At 35.1% G+C, this 26,333-nt stretch overlaps 1 protein-coding gene across 1 annotated transcript in view; it reads left to right on the top strand.

Annotated features, from left to right (window-relative positions):
- Positions 1-26,333, top strand: part of AIMP1 (aminoacyl tRNA synthetase complex interacting multifunctional protein 1) — a 38,512-nt gene that overhangs the window by 10,682 nt on the left and 1,497 nt on the right. Inside the window, exons 2-6 of the mRNA XM_007452153.1 lie at positions 2,536-2,669; positions 4,682-4,795; positions 7,521-7,688; positions 13,573-13,784; positions 16,865-17,033. Of these exons, the coding sequence (XP_007452215.1) occupies positions 2,536-2,669; positions 4,682-4,795; positions 7,521-7,688; positions 13,573-13,784; positions 16,865-17,033 (797 nt within the window). The remainder of the gene's footprint in view (positions 1-2,535; positions 2,670-4,681; positions 4,796-7,520; positions 7,689-13,572; positions 13,785-16,864; positions 17,034-26,333) is intronic.

The following is a 26,333-nucleotide window of genomic DNA, read 5'->3' as shown; positions in this document are numbered from 1 at the left end:
TGATACCAGCAGATGGAGAGATATACCATGTTCTTGGATTGGAAGAATCAATATTGTGAAAATGACTATACTACCCAAAGCAATCTACAGATTCAATGCAATCCCTATCAAATTACCAATGGCATTTTTTATGGAACTAGAACAAGAAATCTTAAAATTTGTATGGAGACACAAAAGACACCGAATAGCCAAAGCAGTCTTGGGGGAAAAAAACGGAGCTGGCAGAATCAGACTCCCTGACTTCAGACTATACTACAAAGCTACAGTAATCAAGACAGTATGGTACTGGCACAAAAACAGAAACATAGATCAATGGAACAAGATAGAAAGCCTAGAGATAAACCCTCGCACCTATGGTCAGCTAATCTATGACAAAGGAGGCAAGGATATACAATGGAGAAGAGACAGTCTCTTCAATAAGTGGTGCTGGGAAAACTGGACAGCTACATGTAAAAGAATGAAATTAGAGCCCTCCCTAACATCATACACAAAAATAAACTCAAAATGGATTCGAAACCTAAATGTAAGCCCGGACACTATAAAACTCTTAGAGGAAAACATAGGAAGAACACTTTTTGACATGAATCACAGCAAGATCTTTTTTGATCCACCTCCTAGAGTAATGGAAATAAAAACAAAAATAAACAAATGGGATCTAATGAAACTTAAAAGCTTTTGCACAGCAAAGGAAACCATAAACAAGATGAAAAGACAACCCACAGAATGGGAGAAAATATTTGCAAACGAATCAACGGACAAACGATTAATATCCAAAATATATAAACAGCTCATGCAGCTCAATATTAAAAAAACAAAGAACTCAATCAGAAAATGGGCAGAAGACCTAAATAGGCATATCTCCAAAGAAGACATTCAGATGGCCAAGAAGCACATGAAAAGATGCTCAACATCACTAATTATTAGAGAAATGCAAATCAAAACTACAATGAGGTATCACCTCACACCAGTTAGAATGGGCATCATCAGAAAATCTACAAACAACAAATGCTGGAGAGGGTGTGGAGAAAAGGGAACCCTCTTGCACTTTTGGTGGGAATGTAAATTGATACAGCCCCTATGGAGAACAATATGGTGGTTCCTTAAAAAACTAAAAATGGTTGTGTACGATCCTTCTCTATTCTCTATTTTAAGACTTCATGGCTTACATATGTGGATGTGTTTTCCACTAATATTTCTCTGTTACTAACATTGTTTTATCTAAGATTCTGGCTTTGCAGACATTTGAGGAGCAACAGTGTATTCTGTATTCACTTTTGGTAAAAATTGGCAGAATTTAAAAGATTATATATTCATTTTCATTTTTGTAACATTTTTCCTTTGCATTTTCTAAACTATTAAATAATAGTCCATGAGGAGTTTACTGTGACTGTTCCAGGTTAACCACCCCCCCCATTTATATTTTCTTCATTACTAGCAACTTTATTTTTATAGGGTTTTTAAAATTGCTTCCATATCATATATTGTCAACTTTAGCATAAAGGGTTTTGGGGTTGGTTTTCTTTTTATAAAAAGAGTAAACATCTTAGAATATTCTTTACATAGGATGGTTATTGCCTAATAATTTGAAATTTAAAGCAATCTTGTCCACTACTAGCCATTTTTTAATCAAAAAAATTTCACTGTTTATTGAGTGTGCATCATTTATTTAAAATTAGAATTACTTCAGCAATGCTTGTGGCATACTTTGAATTATAAATTGATGTTAAATTAGGGACAACGAGCAGTTCACAGTATTGTTAATGATTAACTGTCTTTTCTGAGTGTGACTATTTGTCTTAACATTTGGCAGTTAGAATTTTAACATGATGAATTAATCTCAGAATTTTGCTTATATATGCATTTTTCTGCTCATTGATATCATGTTTTCTAATTTCTATGCATTACTATAAAGTTAAATTCGAATTCAATTTTTTTACAAAGGATACAGTACATATATACTGATATTATTTCTGAGTAGGTACGTGTTTAATATTGGTGTTTTCCTATTTGTTGACCTTTTTCTTTTAATATTTGTCTTTTCTAGTTTACATGTTTTTCCTTACTTGTAAGTTTGTACATAACTAAGTAAACAGTAGAAATATCCAATATATGAAAGAAACATACAAAGAAGGAATTCAGCAATTGTCTTTACTTTGCAACTCAGGTGTGGTACTCAGTTATCCCTTAGTTAAGGTTGTTGTTAGTGTGTCCCTTAGTGTTCCTATCTTACGTCATAGTATTCTGTAGTATTTTAAAGCTTTCTTTAAAATTTTCCAACCTAAAATATGATTAAATAGCATGTTTTCATGCTTTTAGGAAAAAATTGATTTTCTTTTCCAAACTGAATGAGGAATTAATCTACTAACATTTCTGCCTCTTGTTTGGTTTGTTGCTCTTCAGAGGAAGAGTATTTTTCTAACATTATTCTGGTACAGTAGAAAATGTTCTTCGTCTCAGACTGCTTGTTCATGGTGTCCTGTACAATAAATTTATTCATTCTACAGTATAATGTATCACTTTCATTTTTTCACTTAGGGTTTTCTGCCGTTTCTTGGCAAAAATGGCAACCAGTGATGCCGTTCTCAAGAGACTGGAACAGAAGGGTGCCGAGGCAGATCAAATTATTGAATATCTTAAGCAGCAAGTTGCTCTTCTTAAGGAGAAAGCAAGTAAGGAAATTTGAAAATTTAAATTTTCTAGGGAGATAACTTAAAATGAATTCATATATTGACAGAGCAAAAAATATATATATATGTTTACCACATATTATTACTTCACAAACTTGATGATGAGTTCTATATTCCTTTAATACTACAATTATGAGTGAAATAATATAGGATTAAGATAAGCTGGAATTGGTGTATAGTGAATATGTGATATTTAGAGAAAACAACATATTATTTTAAGACTGATAAAAGAAAATACTTAAAATAAGTTGGTAGAGAATTAGAGATTAAAAATGAAGAAAATTGAGTGGAGTCAAATACGAACTCAAATATCTCCTCTAACCTTGTATAGAAGAAAATGTATACTTTCACATTACTCTCTGCTAGGGTATTTTCTGAAATGATTTTTACATTTTTTCCAGTGCTTAAGTTTTACATGGAAATTGCTATGGTGCATACAAAAAATATCAAATCTGAATTTCTGCTTTTAAAATTTAGGTTGTTTTCTGTTTTGTTTGTTTAAGTATATTTTATTTCTCAATAGTCAATGTTAATGTTATGAAAATTCCAGAATCTTTACCATCACTTATAGAAATAAATGCTTTTCTTTGCTATATAAAACTGAATGACTTATAGAATCCTACATTCGTTCTCTAAAAATTTTTCCCATTATCAATTTTTTTCTTAATTTTAAATACTGTTTTAATTATTTTTATAAAGTTTTATAAACATTGTTATTTTTCTTAAAATTTTAAAAGGATTTTTCTTATTTTTAAAAATTCTTAATATTTTTTTCATTAGTAAGATGAAGAGATTAGAGATATATGTAATATAGAGGAGAATTAAAAAAGAAGTAATTTGTGAATAGTAGTAATAATAAAAATGTGTATTTCAGTAAGTAAATACTTAGGCAGGACTATACTGCCTGACATATGAGAGGGTCACATGCTACATGGTTCACATACATGGTATCACCAAAAACGCAACAGGTGTAATACAGATTGATACAGTAGTGTGCCTTTGTATAGACAACTCAGATACCAAAAGCAGCTTTTAGTCATGTTTTTGATTTACTCAAAATGATGAATGATTCTTTATGTAAAGCTGTTGAAAAAAACAAAGTACAGTCTACTCTTGATTTACATGGTACTTGATTCCTAGAAAATTCAGAGTATAATGAAAATGTTTAAGAATGTTTATATATAAAAAGTAATTAGGCTCAAATAATTAACAGGATTTTCACTTATACAAATGTACAATGGGTCACTGCAAAATCCTGCAGAATGTAAGACGGTTCTTCATTTTACTGGAATATCTAGCATATTTCAGGACATCTGGCATCCCTGACCCCTGGCTAACAAATGCCAGTAATGACTCCCATTGTTTGTGACAACAAAAAATACTCCCACAGATTTTCAAAATCCCACCTAGGGAGCAGTACCAACCCCACCAAGAATCACTGTTTTTCTTTTATATTTTTGTATACCTTATTGCTGTCCTCGAACACACATATTATGTGTTGAGCAAATCTTTGAAGTTATTTCATTCATTAAATGTTTGACCAGCTTAACTTTTGCAACATTAGGAGTAAAAGATTATTCAGTTCCTTTTACAAGGTAGTCACTAAAAAGGAAGAAATGAGAATTTTTTTTATTGTTTGGTATCATTATTAGATCTTAGACTTTTTAAAAGTTTAATATGTCTAATATTTGTCTCTCTTTCTTACAGTTAACCTGCTACTGACACTTTGAGCCAGGTTCATAATGTTTATAAAAGCTAGGAAAATGATTGATAAACAAAACCTTTTGTGTTGTTATTACTTCACAGATTTTTTTTCCCTTTTTCTCTCTCTTTTAAATATCATGTTATTTTAATAAATACTAAACTGATATAAAGAAACTGGCCAAACATTTGGTTACTAGCTTTGTTTAAAGTGGCTGTGCTTTTTTTAAGTAGTATCCACAAGAAACCTTTTAGAAAACAGCTGTATCTTAACTGGTTGTTCTTGATCCCAGTTTTGCAGGCAACTTTGAGAGAAGAGAAGAAACTTCGAGTTGAAAATGCTAAATTGAAGAAAGAAATTGAAGAATTGAAACAAGAGCTAATTAAGGCAGAAATTCAAAATGGAGGTGATTAATTATAGAAATGATAGGTTGTTTTTATTCATAATAATAATTATTATATTGTTTATTAAGTTAGGTTTTATGCTTGGTTACGTATTCATGCATTTATCCTCTTATATTGAAGAGAAAATATAGACTTAGAAAATGCAAATAAATGATCTTGCCTAAGATCATGCAAAAAGTGTCAAAGCTGGAGTTCAGAAAGCTGTACTTCTAATCTGTGTACTGTGATCATCACTATTCCCTATTAAACTTGATCATCACTATTCCCTTGATCATCATCAACTATGTCACTATATACTTGTTGAAAATAAGCCATAATAATATTTAGTTAACATTTACTAAGTTTTGCTTTATGCCAGGCACTATGTGCCAGGTGCTTCATATACGTTTTATATTTTATCCTTAGGATTACATACATACAAGTATCCTTGTTTTACACATTGAAGCTTAGAGGTGTGTAGTCATTTGCCTGAAATCAAATACTTTTTTTTTTTTTTTTTTGCGGTACGCGGGCTTCTCACTGTTGTGGCCTCTCCCGTTGCGGAGCACAGGCTACGGACGCGCAGGCTCAGCGGCCATGGCTCACGGGCCCAGCTGCTCCACGGCATGTGGGATCTTCCCGGACCGGGGCACGAACCTTTGTCCCCTGCATCGGCAGGCGGCCTCTCAACCCCTGCGCCACCAGGGAAGCCCTCAAATACTATTTTTAAGTTACCCAAGCCAGCGTATAATTATCATTCCAACAATTAGGTTGAAAAAAATGAAAATCTTTATTGAATTATTTTAAAGGTTTCTAGATAAATTCACATTATTATAAAATGACATTAATAGTATGAATAGTTCTATTATAATTTCAAAGTACCACATGGAAAAACATTTGATTATATTGTAGAAAATCCTTCCTGGGTGAATTAAGGAGGCCCAGGTATAGTGAAAGTCTTACTGCTCCCTTTTGACCTTTATTCTCTCACTAAGTTATTCTGAATGCTGTAGTATGCATTCTACCCTAGCTAAATAAAAGTAAGAGGAAAAAACCAATAATGTATGCTTAAAACTATCAACTGGAGAGAATATTATTTTCACTGGAAAATAGTTGATGTTTTCCAAGATTAGGAGATTTGGAATACAGGTGCAGAATTAAATATACAGCTAAAATATTAGCAGTGTAAAAATGCTTTTCATTTCTCCCAGTTCTAGAAGATTGCCCTGTAAACATTAAACTTTTAAGCTGTGATCTTAATAAAACACTGAAACAAACAGTTTGAATTAAAGTACTGAATTCTGTCTTGTTGAAACATAAAATAGGGGTAGATGGAGCTTCATATTACTAAAAGAAGCCTTGAAAGAACTTTAAAAATACCTCTGAGAAGTGGTTTGAATATTGGCTGGAATATAAGCCACATCAAAATCCCTCACAAGATTATATTCTTCCATGTTCACTAGGCAGTGAGTATGTTTTTAACATTGCTGGAGCAATTTTCTTTAAAATATTTTTTGAAACAGAATTATGGGCAAATAATGCTGCTATCTCTCCATTACTTCTGATGATTGTTACTAAAACATCTTTTCAGTTGATAGTTCAATTTAAGAGAAAACCTGAGTGAAAAACATGCCATCTTGCCAAACCATGAGGGGGTGTAATCTCTGGAGACAGACAACCTAGGTATAAATTCTTATTTCCCTTACTCACTATGTGTGTGATGGGCCAGTTTCTTAACTTCTGTGTGGCTCTGGTTGATCATCTGTAAATGTGGATATGAATAAAACTTACTGCTTAGGGTATTTATGAGAATTACAAGAGTTAATTCAGATAAAGCATTTTGAAAAGTGTCTGGGACATAGTAAGTTTATAATAAATATTAGCTTACATTGTTGCCATCTAAAATTTTCTCAGTTTAATCATGAGTGATTGAAGGAGAATAATGCATTTATTCTTTTATGGTTAAAATAAACTTAATTTCTTGGCAGCCTTTCTACAGTCTCAGATAGTAGAGACTTGATAATCATACACACTGAGTTTCCTTTTTAAGAAGAGTTCATGTTCTACCATATGACCCAGCAGTTCCACTCCTAGTTATATATCCAAAAAACCAAAAACACTAATTCAAAAAGATACATGCACCCCAGTGTTCATAGCAGCATTGTTTACGATTGCCAAGATATGGAAGCAACTTAAATGTCCATCAACAGATGAATGGATAAAGAAGATGTAGTATATACATACAAACACAGTGGAGTACTGCTCAGCCATAAAAAAGCGTGAAATTTTGCCATTTGCAGCAATATGTGTGGACTCAGAGGGTATTATGCTGAGTGAAATAAGTCAGACAGAAAAAGGCAAATACTGTATCACTTATAGGAGGAATCTAAAAATTATAACAAACTAGTGACTATAATAAGAAGTTGACACAGATTTAGAAAACAAACCAGTGGTTACCACTCAGGAGAGGGGAAGGGGGAGGGGCAATATAGGAGTTGGGGATTAAGAGGTACAAACTATTGTTTGTACAAGGATATATTGTACATCATGGGGAATATAGACAATATTTTATAATAACTATAAATGGAGTATAACGTCTAAAAATTGTGAATCACTATATTGTACACCTGTAACATATAATACTGTACAACTGTTTCAATTAAAAAAAAGAGTTCATATTTGTTATTCATAATTTTCCATTTCTTTGTTGTTTAATATAAACGACATTATTTTCATTTTCTCTCTCAGTAAAACAGATACCATTCCCATCTGGTATTCCACTGCAAGCTGATTCTGCGGTTTCCGAAAATGTGATACAGTCCATACCAATAACAGCCATATCTTCTGGTGCCAAAGAGCAGATAAAAGGAGGAGGAGGAGAAGAAGAAAAGATGAAAGAGAAAATTGAAAAGAAAGGTATTTTTGAACAGTTGAAGTTATTTGTCACTTGACTCGTTTATCAGATGTCAGCATTTTTGATAATAATAATGGTGTCAAGAAGAAAGTTCAGACTTTTATGAACTAAAGTTAGGAACAATAGGATAATGGAACATAGAACCTGGGCTCTGAAGGATGACAGGATAAGAGTGTGGCATTTGAGGTAGAGGGACCAGCATAACTGAAAACAAAGTAGAGATTAAGTATAGAGGCCCATGTGTAGTTTGGTATGACTGAATTTAGGTGTATATATAGGGGATAGTTTGAGAGAAATCACAGGTAGAAAGTTAGCTTAGAACCAGTTGTGAAGATAGGAAAGGGATATTCCAGTCATACCAGAATTTCTGAACTAGCATGGGGGTGTTAAAGTTTTAGGAACCCATTAAGATCTGAAGTGCAAAGTATATCACAGTCCACTTAGGCAACTAGAGTAGAAATCTTAGAGTCAACCTTAACTTGTCCCTGTCCCTCAATTTCACATTTAATTGGCTACCAAAGCCTATACAAGCATACCTCAGAGATATTGCAGGTTCAGTTCCAGGCCCCTGCAATAAAGCAAATATCACAAGAAAGCAAGTCACAAGAATCTTTTGGTTACCTAGTACATATAAAAGTTATGTTTATACTATACTGTAGTCTGTTAAATGTTCAATAGCAGTGTGTCTAAAAAAAATAGTGTATATAACAATTAAAAATACTTTATTGCTAAAACATGCTAACCATCATCTGAACCTTCAGCAAGTCATCTTTTTGCTTGGGGAGAGTCTTTTCTCAATGTTGAGGGCTGCTAACTGATCAAGCTCATGATTTCTGAAGGATGGGGGGCTGTGGCAGTTTCTTAAAATAAGACAGCAGTGAAGTTTGCTGTACTGATTGAATCTTTCTCTCACAAACTATTTCTCTGTAGCACACATGCTGTTTGATAGCATTTTACCCACAGTAGAATTTCTTTCCAAATTGGAGTCAGTCTTCTCAAATCTTGCCATTGCTTTATCAACTAAGTTTATGTAATATTCTAAATCCTTTGTTACCCTCAACAAACTTCACAGCATCTTCACCAGGAGTTGATTCTATATCAAGAAACCACTTTCTTTGCTCATCCATTAGAAGCAACTCCTTATCCATTAAAATTTTACTATGAGATTGCAGCAATTTAGTCACATCTTCAAGCTCCACTTCTAATTCTAATTCTCTTGCTATTTCCACCACATCTGCAGTTCCTTCCTCCACTGAAATCTTGAGCCCCGCAAGTTATATATGAGGATTAGAATCAGCTTCTTCCAGACTCCTGTTACTGTTGATATTTGACCTCTTTCCTTGAATCACAAATGTTCTTAATGGCATCTAGAATGGTGAATCCTTTCCAGAAGGTTTTCAATTTAGTTTGCTTAAATCCATCAGAGGAATCACTGTGTATGGCAGCTATAGCTTTAAAAAATATATTTCTTAAAGAATAAGACTTGCAAGTCAAACTTCTTGATCCATGGGCTACAGCATGGATGTTGTGTTAACAGGTGTGAAAACAAACTTAATCTCATTGTACATCTCTATGAGAGCTCTTGGGTGACCAGGTGAATTGTCAGTGAGCAGTAACATTTTGAAAGGAATCATTCTTGTGAGCTGAAAGTCTCAACAGTGGGCTTAAAATATTTTGTAAACAATGTTGTAAACAGACATACTGTCATCCAAGCTTTGTTGTTCCATTTATAGAGCACAAACAGAATAGATTTAGCATTATTTTTAAAGGCCCTAGGATTTTCAGAATAGTAAATGAGCATTGGCTTCAACTTCAAGTCACCAGCTACATTGGCCCCTAACAAGGGAGTCAGCTTGTCCTTTGAAGCCAAGCATTGACTTCTCTCTTGCTGTGAAAGTCCTAGATGGCATCTTCCTACAATAGAAGGCTGTTTCATCTGCATTGAAAATTTGTTGTCTAGTGTAGCCACTTCATTAATTATCTTAGCTAGATCTACTGGATAACTTGCTGTAGCTCCTACATCAGCACTTGCTGCTTCACCTTGAATTTTTATGTTATGGAGATAACTTCTCTCCTTAAAGATGATGAACCAAGCACTGCTAGCTTTAAACTTAACTTTTTGCAGATTTCTCATCTCTCTCAGCCTTTACAGTATTGAAGAAAGGGCTTTGCTCTGGGTTAGGCTTTGGCTTAAGGGAATGTTATGGCTGGTGTGCTCTTCTATCCAGGCCACTAAAACTTTCTCCATTTTAACAATAAGGCTGTTTTGCTTTCTTATCATTCGTGTCTTCACCAGAGTAGCACTTTTAGTTTTCTTCAACTTCTTGGCATTCACAACTTGGCTGTTTGGCAGAAGAGATCCAGCTTTTGGCCTCTCTTGGGTTTTGACATGCCTTCCTCACTAAGCTTACTCATTTCTAGTTTTTTTTTTTTTTTTCCTTGCGTTATGCGGGCCTCTCACTGTTGTGGCCTCTCCCATTTGCGGAGCACAGGCTCCGGACGCGCAGGCTCAGCGGCCATGGCTCACGGGCCCAGCCGCTCCGCGGCACGCGGGATCCTCCCGAAACGGGGCATGAACCCGTGCCCCCTGCATCGGCAGGCGGACCCCCAAGCACTGCGCCACCAGGGAAGCCCCATTTCTAGCTTTTGAACGTGAAAAATGTGTGAGTCTTCCTTTCACTTGCACACTTAGAGGCCATTGTAGGGTAATTAATTGGCTTAATTTCAATATTGTATCTCAGGGAATAGGGAGGCCCGAGGAGAGGGAGAGAGACGGGTTGGCTTGTTGGTGGACAATCAGAATACACAACATTTATTAAGTTCAGCATTTTATATGGACATGGCTTGTGGTACCCCCAAACAATTACAGTAGTGACATCAAAGATCACAGCCACAGATCACCATAACAAATATAATAATAAGGAAAAAGTTTGAAATACTGTGAGGATTACCAAAATGTGACACAAAGACACGAAGTGAGCAAATGCTGGTGGAAGAATGGGGCCAAGAGATGCTTGATGCAGGGTTGCCACATACCTTCAATTTGTAAATAATGCAGTATCTGCAAAGTGCAGTAAAGGGAAGCACAATAAAATCAGGTATGCCTGTAATTCCTACCACCACAACATATCTGGAGGGCAGCTCTGTTCCTCCGTTTTGTTAGGTGCTACCAGGTAGTTCAGGTTCTCATGATCTCATCTAAATTAATGTTCAAGCCTCATTTTTTCTAGTCTGTCCTTCCATTGCTGCTAAAGCTGTTTTTCTAATCATAAATCTGACTCCTTTTTTATTTAACTTTCCTTTATTCCTTTCTGGACTTCATTTCCCCAGGTATGTCTAAAAATGTGCTTTTATAATTCATTATACATGCCTCTCATAGTATTTAAACTTAGTTAAAATTTTTTTGGAAACTATAAAATGGCTCAGGGATCTGTGAGCTAACCTAAGCGATTTTAGCACTTCTGAGTTCTTTTAGTAAGCATCAATAGCCTGTGTTAGAAGTAGTTAGCAGCTGTACATGCTCTCCTGCATAACTTCACCACTAGGTGGTATGGTTACAAAGAAAGCAGTTCAGACTAATTCTTTCACTTTATGAATTTTATTAAGTAGGCACAGAACAGTCATGCAGCCTGTTCTTATACGTTTGGTGAAGTCCATCCTCAAAGAGGATGCATTACTGTGGCTGCAGGGTCAGTCAACCTTATAGTCAAATGAGACAACAAAGTCTTCCTTTGGAGGAGGAGGGAGCACACAAAACCAAATGGAAATCTAGGTCTAGAATGCCTCTGTTCAATAGAACTTCCTGTTCTGTATAGCTGCATTATCCAACACAGTAGACAATAGCCACATGCAGCTATTTGAAATGTGTCTAGTATGACTAAAGAACTGAATTTTTAATTATTTTAAATTTAAATGTAAATAGCTCTGTAGGGTTGGCAACTACTGTATTGGACAGTGCTCGATTAGAAGGCTGTTCCATTGGTGCTTGGCTGCTAAGATTGCCAGATTCCAAAATTCTGCTCACACAAGGGTTGTGGCACCCATACAGTCTTTCTATACTGCCACTTATAAGCATCACTCATTTGTTAATGAAACATTTCTAAAATCCCTTATGATGACTAACAAAGTTCTTGGTATAGATTTTGATATTTGCAGTCACCTCTGGAATGTGGATTCCTGATAAAGGTATTTCAAATGCCTAGAGAATAAAGTTTAAAAATGTATATGAAAATAGCTATATTGTGCTGTTATAGTAGTATGTATGTAGTATTTTAAAATAAATATATAGTTTATCACTCAAAGATAACTACTATTAAGATTTTTGTAGTAATTATATATATATATATATTTCTATATCATTTGGGCTTTTATTCTTTAAAAAAATCTTTGCTAATATGTTACATGGAAAATAGTATTTTTTAAAAATTTGCTAATGAAAGTAAAAATTGTCCATTATTTTAAACTAACTCTACCTCCTCTTTTATAAACTATCTTTGTGTAAATTGTGAATGTTTTTTACACAAAATCATCTATTCCTACTCCAGGCAGAATTATTCTCTGTGCTTCTATATTTCTTTGTGTATGTAATATTTGTCACATGTTCACTGTATAAATCTGTCTTTCTTAAAAGAGATTTTTAGTGCTTAGCTAGCATGGGCCACTCATCTTACTTTTTTCAGTGCCATAGATCTGAGTAAATATTTGTTCAAAGATAAAACAAAGAAATAGTTAAGAAACAATGTTTTCGGGCTTCCCTGGTGGCGCAGTGGTTGAGAGTCCGCCTGCCGATGCAGGGGACACGGGTTCGTGACCCGGTCCGGGAAGATCCCACATGCCGTGGAGCGGCTGGGCCTGTGAGCCATGGCCGCTGAGCCTGCGCGTCCGGAGCCTGTGCTCCGCAACGGGAGAGGCCACAGCAGTGAGAGGCTCGCGTACCGCAAAAAACAAACAAACAAACAAACAAAAACAATGTTTCAAGCCATAATAACTTATCTCTTCAGATTGGGAGGTAAATAAGTTTTTGTTTTGTTTTACATTTTTTTTCTGCCAGAGAGGCTAAATGTAAACTTTAGGAATATGAACTCTATACAGGTTGCATTTTGACTCAATGGCTAAAGTAATCTTATGCTAATAAGAGTTATATTATCAGCATATAAATAAAAGTAGAATTTTATAAACATAATCAGAATAAAATGTGACTCTCTAGAGTCACAGTAAATCTTAAATCTTAAAGGATTTTCTACACTTCTGTTTCAGGGAAAGGCAAATTTTCTCTTTAAAAGGTTATTTGCTGGCCATAAAGTCTCTGTTCAAACTACTCCACTCTGCCGTAGTACCAAAGTATCCATAGACAACATGTAAATTAATGAACATGATTTTGTTCTAATAAAACTTTTTGACAGGCAGTGGGCTGGATTTGCCCTTGAGCTATAGATTACCAACATCTACTCTATGTCTTTAACTAGAGATATAGACAGTTAATTCAACAGAGAAATAGCTTAAAAGGGTTCAGATATGGTGACATGAGTAATTCTTTCTTGTTATTTAAATGAAGATAGGAGATAAACAGTCATTTTTCTTTTCTTTTAAGCTCACCAGCATCAATGCTATAGAGATTTTCATAGTGTTTTGGGTTTTTTTTTTGTGGTAAGCGGGCCTCTCATTTGTTGTGGCCTCTCCCATTGCATAGCACAGGCTCTGGACACGCAGGCTCAGCGTCCATGGCTCACGGGCCCAGCCACTCTGCGGCATGTGGGGTCTTCCCAGACCGGGGCACAAACCCGTGTCCCCTGCATCGGCAGGCAGACTCTCAACCACTGCGCCACCAGGGAAGCCCTCATAGTGTATTTTTACCTCTGATGTTTATCCATTTATAAATATTTTTAGGAGAGAAAAAGGAGAAAAAACAGCAACCAGCAGGAGGAAGTGCTGACTCTAAGCCTATTGATGTATCCCGTCTGGATCTTCGAATTGGTTGTATCATCACTGCCAGAAAACACCCTGATGCAGATTCTTTGTATGTAGAAGAGGTAGATGTTGGAGAAACAGCCTTAAGAACAGTCGTCAGTGGCCTGGTGAATCATGTTCCTCTTGAACAGGTAATCTGTATAGCTAAAATTATTTCTACATATACATTTCACTTTCATTCTCTCTTTCTTAATGTTTTTTCATGTAATTTTGTATCATACTGCACAACATGAGCCAGTATTGATTAATTTAGTTGATTGGTTCGAATGTAATGAATTCCACCAAAAAGTGCATAAAACTACCAGAAACTTGCAAAAGATCTGTAAATTAAGATCAAATTCAGGAACATAAAAAGAAGAAACGATATGTTATTTTTTTCTCAGTTTTTAAAAATGTTTTTAGTTTGGTATTTAACATCATTGTTCCATCATGGAATTTTATTCCTTAATTTTTAAAATCATTGTTATGTAACTCAGAAAGCACCCATCTAAAATTAAGAAAGCAAGTTTTATTTCTTTATAACTCAAGAAATATTTTCATACCAGAAGAGGAAAGAGGAGAGGGGATCATGAAGATTGAACGTGCAATTTTTAATGGTATTCCTTTATTCATTAAAAATTTGATGTTTTGGGGATTCCCTGGTGGCGCAGTGGTTGAGAGTCTGCCTGCCGATGCAGGGGACACGGGTTCGTGCCCCGGTCCGGGAAGATCCCACATGCCACGGAGCGGCTGGGCCCGTGAGCCATGGCCGCTGAGCCTGTGTGTCCGGAGCCTGTGCTCCGCAACGGAAGAGGCCACAACAGTGAGAGGCCTGCGTACCGCAAAAAAAAAAAAAAAAAAAAAAAAAAAAAAGAGATTTTATTATTTAGATATTTAAATGTATCTATATTTCCAGTGACCATGGAACGAATCAAAGACAGTAATAGTTTTTAATTTGCTCTTTCTAGGCATCTTCTGTAGTCATTGCATCATTTACCTATCTCCTCTGCCCCATAGTGCTTGAGATATTGCAAAGACCATAGACTTCAACATTAAAATAGTTCTGCCTCTCAGTCCTTTGCCAGCTTTGTTGCTTATTGGCTTTGTGAATTTGCATAAATTCCTACATTTATTCATTCCTATTTCTAGATGCTAATATTTATTGAGCACCTATACTGTGCCAGGAACTATTCTAGGCAAGTGAATTAAAATAGAAAGATAGATAGATAGATAGATAGATTTGCTTAAAAAAACAAAAAGCCCTGCCTTTGTGAATCTTATATCCCTATGAGGGAGTCAGGAAATCATAATATATAGTGTGTTAAATGGTGATAAATATCAGGAGAAAAATGAAAGAATCTAGGAATATTGAGGCTAGGAAGATTTTGTCATTTATATAAAGTGGCCATGGAAGACCAAAGAAAGTGATATTTAAGTAAAGGTCTAAGAAAATGAAGAAGGCAAGTCATTTTGTCTGGTGGGAGAGCATTTTCAGGCAGCCCTGAGTCAGAAGTATTCCTGGGATGTTCAAAGAACAGCAGGAGGCCAGTGTCACTGTGGCAGACTAAATAAGGGGAAGTGTCATGGGAGATGAAATCAGAGATAAAGATACCAAATGATATAGGGTATTAGAGATCATTGTAAAAACGTGGGCTTTTATTCTGAGTGAGATGAAAGCCATTGGAGGGTTTTTGAGCTAAGGGGTAATATGCTCTGTGTCACATATTAGTAGTATCATCCGGTTGCTTTGTGGAGAGGAGAAATATGGAATTAAGGAGATCAGTGAAGAAATTTCTCTTATCTGTGAAAAAAAGATAGACTTGGCACATGTGTGTGCTTTTCCTTTGTAACATCCGTTTTGTATAGGACCAGGGCTCCTTTATAACTACTTATGAAGTTAGGTTCATAAGGAGCCCTGGAGAAAAGAACCAACTGATCTTGAGCCAGCTTAAATTGGAAAAACTCCTCCTCCTTGGGGCTTCAACGTTTTTGTTCTCATAAGTTACAGACTTTTTCTTCTCTTCCAAAAGCTATCATTCACAGCCATAAGCAAAGCTATTTATGTACACATCTGTATCTAACCCAACAAGTCAGTACTAGTAAGCAGTCTATAAAGTAACAGCACTTAGCCCCCCAAAACTGCATACCAAATTTTGTACATTTGTTTATTTTTCTAAGGTAAAGATCCACAGCTCTCATCTGATTCTTAACAGATTGCATCTAGCTAACCCTGTTGTTTTTCTTATACATATTTGCTAAATTTTTTTTTGAAGTTCCCATATATGTGGCATTTTGCAGTTATTTGTTTGAAGACAATAAGAATTCATGAAGACCTCCAAAATGGGGGCCTTTTAACTTTGAGCCTTAGGCTAATTTTTTTAATCATAGAATTTGGTAGTAAATTTGAAGTTTACAGAAATTTTTAAGTACTTCTTTAACAAATTATAGAAATAGCCATAATTGTTCATTGTAGTGTGCATAATGCTTGAATTGTTAAATGATCAGTATTTTTTTTTTTTTTTTGTGATATGCGGGCCTCTCACTGTTGTGTCCTCTCCCGTTGCGGAGCAAGGGCTCCATACGCGCAGGGTCAGTGGCCATGGCTCACAGGCCCAGCCGCTTCGCGGCATGTGGGATCTTCCCGGACTGGGTCATGAACCCGTGTCCCCTGCATCGGCAGGCGGACTCTCAACCACTGCACCACCAGGGAAGCCCCTGATCAGTATTTTTTAACTTAGGAAATGAACCTTGCATAGTATTGGAAATGATCAAACATATAGGGGAAAAAAATGTGCATTTATTTTAGTGCTAATGCTAAGCTAAATACTTATTTACATGTTGTGATTTAATCCTTGTGACAAGTCTTTAATAACATTTCCCTCCTTTTGTGAGGAAACAGGGAGATCAACTTTATACAACCTCATTGCTAGTACATGGCAGATTAAATTCAAAACTAAGTCTGTTTCACTCAGCCATTTCTTTATTTATATTTAAGTGAAATATTATTGCCTCTTCTGTTTGATCTCTAATGCATTGTCAATTTGTAGAATTTTTTTTTCATGTTGATATAAGACTTCTTAACAACAAAAGATTTTGGACACAGATAAGGATAAAAACAGCCACAAAAATAGGACATTTGATATTTAGCATATTAGGTGTACCTTAATGTATTCTAGATAAGATTATTCTAAATCTCTAGACATCTTTAATCATCAATTTATATTTCACACAGATGCAAAATCGGATGGTGATTTTACTTTGTAACCTGAAACCTGCAAAGATGAGGGGAGTAGTATCTCAGGCAATGGTGATGTGTGCTAGTTCACCAGACAAAGTTGAAATCTTGGCACCTCCTAATGGGTCTGTTCCTGGAGACAGAATTACCTTTGATGCTTTCCCTGGTAAGTATTTGTTAGTCATTATTTAAAATAGTTTGGGAATCATTGTTCTCAAAGCTATGCTTGGAATGTTTAAACTCAATCCTGTAAATGACTTGTAAGACTTTACATTAGATGATCATTATTAGTGATATTATTGAGTTTATTGAGATTGACTCAAGATGGCACAACTGTCTAACTATTCCGTCCCCATGAACACTCAAATTTCATAAAACACCAGAGAGATCTTACCCTAAGTGTAATACTAATTTTGATACCTCCATAGCAGAAGTGTCATAAGAATAGAGAACCAATTAATGTGCTACAAAATCATTTAAGCTGTAGATTATCTCAGAATGCAACACAGAAAGAAGAAGAGATGAAGAGGGAGGGGGAAATGTATAATTCTCTAAGTCGGTCTGGTAATAACTTGCACATGCTTTTACTAGACTTGAGGATTTAGAGGAAATCTCTAAGTAGAAATTCATATTTATTTTAATAATCTAAGAGGAAAGTTCATTTCATATTGCTTCTTTTCTGTAGTAAAATGCTCCTGAGATGGATGAAACTTCATAATGCATGAGAACATTTCTTCAAATAGGTCTTTGAAGCAGTAAAGAAAGGATGCTTGGCAGATGTAGAATAAATATTTCTTTCATAGAAGTTGAAGACCTCATAAGAAGAAAAACAGTTAGAAATTAAAAGACTGTATTTACAGAGGATGTTCATTTGCCTAGAGTAAGGAAAAGCAGAAATAAATTAGGGTAACAAGTAGAATTATGTTTAAAAGTCAAAATTTATTTGGAGATGTGTTTGTGAAAACAAATGAGTTTTAATGGAATAGCAAGGCTGATATGATTATTAGGCCTGTTTTTTTAATCCTATGTTAACTGTGTTTGATGAAATATTAAGACATGAAGAATTTTAACATTGGAATAATAAGATTTTAAAAAATGGATGAAAGCATGGGTAACTTCCATGAAACTCAGCTCCCACCTCCTAATAAAAAGTATACTAATCTAAAATACGTGGGGTTAACAAGTATCTGTGACTGCGAATCCATGTGTATGTCTTGAACCTTGGTCGATTGGAGATCATGATGGTCTGTGCTCTGAGAACTTTTTTTGGTAAAGCAGGTTTTGGGAAAATCCCAGTCTCAGTCATTTCTCAAAGCAGCATGATAGCTTTTGGTTCTAGGAGCACACGATCACCACTCTACTTACCAGGGTATCAAAACACTTCGTCAAACCTCATGCTTTTGGGTAGGCCGTCATGTGTATACCTGACAAACCTGAAATTCTATTTCACTAAGTTGGAATGGAATGAAAATAGAAGCAAACTTTTTCTTTCAAGATTCAGCACACATTGAAGAAAAAAAACAAAAATCTTGGTTTACCCTTTCAGATTAAAATTTACCTTCCTTTTTATTTAAATATTTAAGATGAGTACATTTTAAGTTTTATTTTTTGATATAAATTGTAGAGTCAGATGTTTAGAACTGGAAGAAATCATCTACTTTAACCCACTATTTTACAAATTTGGAAACTGAGACCCAATAATACCTAAGTTACTTGCTTAAGGTTATACAGAGTTTGTAGAAGGATCAAACAGTAGATGTGCCTGAATCTCTAATACTGTCAGCATTTTTGTTGGTTGTTGCTTGCTGTAAATTCATATGGGCTATTTCATTAGAGAAGGCTTATAGTTCTTTTATTTCTATGACAGCTTTCATTCCCTTATCTTATAGAATTAACAGATAAATATTTCAGCACTTGAATCAGTTTAGAATTAACAGATAAATATTTCAGCACTTGAATCAGTTATTATCTGGATGTTACTGTTAACGTATATTGAATTTTTTTTTTTTTTAAGTTACTAAGTGATTTAGCATTAGAGATGCTAATAGCCCAGTGTGGATTTCTTGCTTTTACTATATTTTTGAATCTTCCCATCTGTTCGGCTGTTTGTGTGTTTATGTTTACATCATTCCAAAGTCTGATATTTCTTTCATATTCATAGTTTCTCCTTGTGCCTTACCACATGAATATGTAGCTAACATATAAAAAAAATTGTAAAGTGAAAGGGAAAAACCTAACATTAAAGTAGCCTATGAGGTTGTTTGAATTATTCTCTTATAACTTATAAAATGCTTAACCAAGCTTAACAGCATCAAATAATTGATAAACTTGGGGACATGAGGTCTGTTAGTACTCATCCTACTTACGCTTCCACATAGGTTACTGCTTCTGTAGCAGTAAATCTAAAAGGAAATAACAGTTAATACTATGTATGCAACAGACCATTAGTCTTATTGTTTGTTTGTTTGTTTTCCTTTTCCCAGAGAGAGCCATGATTTATCAGTACTGTATTTTTCAGCATATGTTCTACATTTTCAAGCTTAAGGTATCTGCTGGTACATTTTGATGTTCACTTGATATGCTCAGTGTCTAGAGATTTACCTTTTATGTTATATAAAGTGTGGTATAGAAATTACAACTGGGGCTCAAACGTTTGAATTGCTATTTGGCTTTGAATAACTATTTTCTCCCACTACAAAACCATCACTTCCATAGAGTTTAGAAGATGCCAAATAATATTTTTATAACAATGGCTAAAAACTCTCCCCACTACTTTTTAAAATATTAAATGTGTGAAGCCATAAATTTTAGTATTTAAATATGGTAACTGGTTCCTAAAGCATCAAGCAACCGAAAACAATATTACAATAGATAAAGGCATTGATATCTTTTTTTTTTTTTTTGAGAATACACTGGTTTTGGTCTAATAATAAATGAGAATTTGCATTCAGACTTCTAACTTCTAAGATCATGCTTCTTTCTGTTGACATTGAGTCTTATTAGTAAATATGAGTTTATGGTTAATCTCAAAGCATGTATGATATGTGAAGGTCTTTAGCTTCTGGACCCACTTATTCTTTAAAAATAAATTGGGGGTTTTTTTTGGTATTGAGTGATTTGAGTTTTTTATATATTTTGGATATCAGCCCCTTATCAGTAAGTTTGCAAAAATCTTCTCTCATTCAGTTGGTTGCCTTTTTGTTTTGTTGATGGTTTACTTTGCTCTGCAAACACTTTTTAGTTTGATGTAGTCCCATTTGTTTGTTTTTGCTTTTGTTGCCCTTGCCTGAGGACAGACATTCAAAAAACTATTGCTAAGACTGACCTCAAAGAGTTTACTGCCTGTGTTTTCTTCTAGGTTTTTTATGGTTTCAGGACTTACATTTAAGTCTTTAATCCATTTTGAGTTTTTTATTGTATATAGTGTAAGAAAGTGGTCAAGTTTGATTTTTTGCATGTAGCTGTCCAGTTTTCCCAACACCATTTATGGAAGAGACTATCTCTTCCCCATTGTATATTCTTGCCTCCTTTGTTATAGATTAATTGATGCTATGAGTGTCAGTTTATTTCTGGGCTCTCAATTCTGTTCTGTTCATCTATGTGTCTGTTTTTGTGGCAGTACCATCCTGTTTTGATTACTACAGCTTTGTAATATAGTTTCAAGTTCGGTGTAGTTTCAGGTGTGACCCCTCCTTGTTCTTTCTCAAAATAGCTTTGGCTATTCAAGGTCTTTTGTGTTTCCATACACATTTTAGGATTATTTGTTCTACTTCTATGAAAAATGCTGCAGGTATTTTGACAGAGATTGCATTGAATCCATAGATTGCTTAGGGTAGTATGGACCTTTTAGCAATATTGATTCTTCCAATCCATGAGCACAGTATAACTTTCCATTTATTTGTGTCATCTTCAGTTTCTTTCCTCAGTGACAAAGAGTTTTCAGAGTCAGGTGTTTCTACTCCTTGGTTAAATTTAGTCCTAGATATTTTATTCTTTTTGATGCAGTTGTAAATGGGGCAAGGATGTAGAGAAAAGGGAACCTTTCTACACTGTTGGTGGGAATGTAAATTGTTGCAGCCACTATGGAAATCAGTATGGAGGTTCCTCAAAAAACTAAAGGTGGAATTACCATATGGTCCAGAAATTTCACTTCTGGTTATTTATCTGAAAAAAATAAAAACACTAACTCGGAAAACACCCCTGTGTTCATTGTAGCAGTATTTACAATAGCCAAGATATGGAAGCAGCCCAAGTGTCCATAGATAGATAAATGGATAAAGAAGACGTGGTGTCTGTGTGTGGTGTGTGTGTGCACATGTGCGCGTATGCACGCACACACATACACAATGAAATATTACTCAACCATTAAAAAGAATGAAGTCTTTGTGGACTTTGAGGGTATTATGCTTATTAGTGAAATAAGTCAGAGAAAGACAAATACCATATGATTTCACTTATATGTGGGATCTGAAAACCACAGCAAACAAAACAGATTCATAGATACAGAGAACAAACTGATAGTTGCTAGAGGGGAGGAGGGTGGGGGGGATGGATGAAATAGGTGAAGGAGATTAAGAGGTACAAACTTCCGGCTATAAAATAAGTAAGTCATGGGGATGTAATGTATACATAGGGAGTACAGTCAATAATATTGTAACAACTTTGTATGGTGACGGACAGTAAATGATCTTATTGCAGTGGTCATTTCATAATGTATAAAAATATCTAATCACTGTGTTGTACACCTGAAACTAATATACTTTTTTTAAATGAAAAAAAAAGCCTGTCTATATTTGATTCTCTTCCTTAAAATCTATTTCAATCAGGCTTCTCTCTCCACTGTTCCACCAGAATTGCTCTGGTCAGGATCACCAATTTACTCCCTGTAGCTAAATCCATGGCTAGTTAGTTCTCAGTCCTTTTCTTAATTAACTTTAACTTGGCTTCTGACTCCACACTTGCATGGTGGTCCTCATGCTTCATTGGCTGCTCTGCTCATCTCCTTTGCTGATTCTTCCTCACCTCCCTGACCTCTTAATTGGAGTACCTCAGACCTTGATCCTTGACCTCTTCTCTTTTTCCATGCTTGGCCTCTTTTTCTTTCCATGTTCATTCCTTTGGCTATTTTATTCAGTCACTTGTCCAGCTACCTACGAGACTTCGTCACTAACATGTCCCAGGGGAGAAGAATGTATATACCAGTCTTCTCCCTAGATTTCCCTTTTCCATACATCTTCATAAAATCCTAGTGGCTGTACCTTCTGAACATATCTAGAGTGATTCTCATCATCTCTACCTCCACAACTTTGGTCCTGACACCAACGTCTCTTATCCAGGTAACTGTAAAAGTTTTCTAACTGATCGCTCTGCTTTTGCCCTTGCCCTTCTTCCGTCTGTTTTCAGTTATAGCCTACTGAGTGATGTAGGTCAGATATGTTAGCTCTCTGCAAAAAACTATTAAAAAGTTTTCTATTTGACCCAGAATACAGATACAGGTCCTTACAATGGCTTCTCATTATTTCATTAACCTCATGTACTTCAGCTCCTCCTCAGTCACCCTAGTTGAGCCACTGGCTCTTTCCCCAGGTAGCTACATGGCTTGGTCCCTCATCTTATTCATATCTTTCAAATGTCTTCTTATTTGTTTTATTTTTCTCCATAACACTTATCATCGTCAGATATACTGTACATTATATATTATCTGCCCACATGGAAATGTAAACATCATGAAATCAAGATTTTTGTTGTTGTTATTACTCACTACTATATTCCTAGCATCCAGAAAAATGTCAGGCATAGAGTAGGAGGTCAGTAAGTTGGTTAATGAATAAATAGAAAGAAACATACTAGTAAAACATGTTTTAAAGAACCCCCCAAACCCTCCAGTATTTGAAGAACAGACCTGAGGATCCATCTTCATTATTTTCAAGATCATTCCTATCAAATCAACAAACCACTTTTCTCTGTTGATTAGCTCTGTAAAATTAATTGACCCCTATTTGCAAAGTTATACTTTAGTCTTTGTGTCACAAAAGGTGATAGTTACAATTATTATAGTTCAAAAACTCAATTAATGTCTTTACATCACCTATGTGGTTACTTACATATTTTCCGTTGAATTGACTCACCGTTTCCACTTAAATTTATCCTAAAAGGAAAGATTATTACCTTTATTGTAAATGGAATACCAGTACCATAAAAATAAGGTAACTATAAAAAATAAATACATATTAAAATGCTGAAGTCGGGAAAAATAAACTCAATTAATGAAACAAAATAATTAAGTTGGTGCTAAGCTTTTCATGGTCCTGACAGATATCCAGGAAGCTGATGATTGTGGAATTTATGTTTATTGCTTTTTGTAGTTTTTAAATGCTGAGATGGTAGTCACAGCTTTTTACATCTGTACAAACTCCTTTCTGAACTAGTTCATGTTGCCTATGTGTTTTGTTTAGATTGAGTTATCTTAAAGTAATCTCTGAATGATTAGTTCTCTTACAATATGTGTAACCATTTCCACATGGTGATTATTGGCATGTGTTTAGCAATTACAGAGACTCTACAGTTTTCAGCTTTAAGAACTTTTATTGATCTCATCACTTTGTTTGGATAGCCATGCCAAAAAGAGAAAGAGGGAGAGGGGCGGGGGGAAATTAGGAAAATAAGATTTAGAAGAAGGATATAACACAGAGCAATGATGAAAGGCTTCTCTGGAAATAGAGTTCATTTTTTAAAATTGTTTAAAATATTAGGTATGCTTTTTTGTGGGAGGTGATTTAAACTTTCCTTTTAAACTTGCTTTATACCTTAACAAATAGTGTATTATTAAGATACATGAATAAACTACAAGGTTAACACTCCATCCAAGACTTTTCAACTCTGATTTATATTCAGTTATCATAATTTGGCAAGTTTTAATTACAGTCTCAAAATTTTAGTTGTCTGAATCATTATTTCGTTTACTAACTCGTTAAAGTCTTGCAGCTACATTTGGAATGTTCAGGTATTGAGCCTGATGTGTTAAAAGCAACAATCAAGAGTTGAAGGTTCTTCTCATAGTTTCTAGTTCATTTTCAGTTAAAATCTTTATCCCTTGAAAATTATTACAGTCTTATGTAAGAAGTTTAAAACCTTCAGATCTTGTTCTACAAGTGCTGGGTGACCTAGGAACCTTTCTGATCCTCAGCTTTTTCATCTGTAAGAAAAGCTTTTTTTATTTTGCGGTACACGGGCCTCTCACTGTTGTGGCCTCTCCTGTTGCGGAGCATAGGCTCCGGACGCGCAGGCTCAGCGGCCATGGCTCACGGGCCTAGCCACTCCGCGGCATGTGGGATCTTCCCGGACCGGGCACGAATCCGTGTCCCCTGCATCGGCAGGCGGACTCTCAACCACTGTGCCACCAGGGAAGCCCAAAAAAAGCTTTTTAATGGTATGTATTTCTTGTGAGTTTTGTGAGGTTTAACTTTTGAAACACTTAGCTACCTGCCTGGTGTTTTAGGCTCTTAGCTATTACTTTTGTGCCTGTATTTCCTCATCTGTAAAGCAGGGGTAATTAATAGTATTTATTTAGTATGCTGAGAGGATTAAATGAGTAAATATATGTAAAGCACATAGTGCAGTGACTGGCACATAGTAAGCACTATGTAAGTGTAGTGTTATGTATTATAATGATTATTATTTTCTATACATATCAGTGTTTTCCTAGATCTGACAAGCTTAAGTTTGTGCTGCACCACAGCTTGTTGTACTTGGGGCTTATGCCTGCATTCAGCAAAAATTTACCCACACAATCTATGGTCTTGATAAGAAGCTTTTACACAAACCTGAGACAATCTGCTTCTTGAATTCATTATCAGTATGGGAATATCTTTTTTTGGGTTCAAGGTGGGGGGATCCAGAGTTAGTACTCAGGCCCCCCTGAACAGTGTGTCTGGTCTCAGCTTTTACAGAATTCTGGAATGCCCACTTCCCCACATGATCTGTGTATAAACAAAGTACAATTATGCTCTTAGATTAACCAATGGTTTGGTGAAAAAAATATGAAAAAATTTATAGATACTTTATATATTGGAATTTTTAAAATTCTGTTTATTAGTTTCTCTGTTGTCCAATCAAATAATCAAATGCTCTTAAAGGAGTAAGAAAAATCCTTATCTTTTATACTTAGTCTCTTCAGCTTTAGTTTCACTGCCTGTTCTTCTACTGTAGATACATTATTCAATTAACTATTCTGTCGTCTCTGAAAAGCTACATATCAGAGGACAGTTTTCTATATTTTTGCCAGTTTCAGGGAGCTAATTAGTTTCTGAAGAGGTAATAAAAAGATCTAGAAAGTTATATTTCTATTATTACTTAGTTATACTTAGCAGTATTTTTGTTATTTCCTCCAGGGAAATCATTTTCCATTTGAAACTAACACTTAAGGGATTCATTACTTCTCCTCATTGTTTCTTAAACTGATTCTTCATTTCAAAAGCTATTGAACATGGTCAGCTACTAAAATCATGTTACATTCAACTTTACTCTCTTCTTCTTCATCATTCATTAAATAGAGGGATCGCTTGGTATATTGGTAGTTTTTAAGCCTAGACCAGATACATTCTACAGTGTGTTTGTCTCTTCTTGATTGTAAACTTTATAGTGTGAGTTAGGGGATAGGGTATTATCCACTTGTAAAAGTGTTGTTTGTTTCTTTTCAGAGGATAATTTATTAGGAGACAAGGTGCTGTACCAACAGAGTAAGGGCTTTGGTGTCAAATCTCACTCTACTTGTTGATTGTATGACTGAGCAGCTTATCTTCTCTGAGCCCCAGTTTCTTTATATTTAAAACTAGAGTGAGTGTGTTTCTGTGAATTGCATGAAGCAACATATATTCCTGGTGCTTAGAAAATGCTAGTCCTGTCTCCTTATTCTTCCTTTCTCTTTCCATCTCACCAAGTGGAATGGGCAGCAGATGAAACCCAGAGTAGTTATTATATTTAGCTAGATAACCCCAACATTTAAGCCATTCTCCAGTATTGTAAGAAATCGTTAAGTACTATAGCAGCGATCTAGTCATTTATTTTTTATGTTGAAACAAATAGTAAAGCATAAGCTGCTTCTGCCATGTGTAAAATTATAACACATCAAATTATGCTCTCATCTGTTCAAAATCTTTCTTTATATGTAATGATAAAATGAGTATCTTGTATTTTCATTCTAATCGTTTGTATTTTCATTCTAATCATTTCATTCTAATCTAATTAGAATGAATCATTCCAATTCATTGAGCTATATTACCTGGAAAACTGTTTATTGTAAGAGTAAAAAATAATACCTTTAACATTTATAAGGAAATGACAAAATATTTTACCAATCAAGAATATAAATTGCCGGGCTTCCCTGGTGGCGCAGTGGTTGAGAGTCCGCCTGCCGATGCAGGGGACACGGGTTCGTGCCCCGGTCTGGGAAGATCCCACATGCCGC

This window comes from Lipotes vexillifer, unplaced genomic scaffold (genome assembly GCF_000442215.2).
Source record: "Lipotes vexillifer unplaced genomic scaffold, Lipotes_vexillifer_v1.1 scaffold22, whole genome shotgun sequence".
Lineage (NCBI taxonomy): Eukaryota > Metazoa > Chordata > Mammalia > Artiodactyla > Lipotidae > Lipotes > Lipotes vexillifer.
The sequence above is the reverse complement of the archived record's forward strand: the minus strand, read 5'-3'. Positions and strand labels throughout refer to the sequence as shown.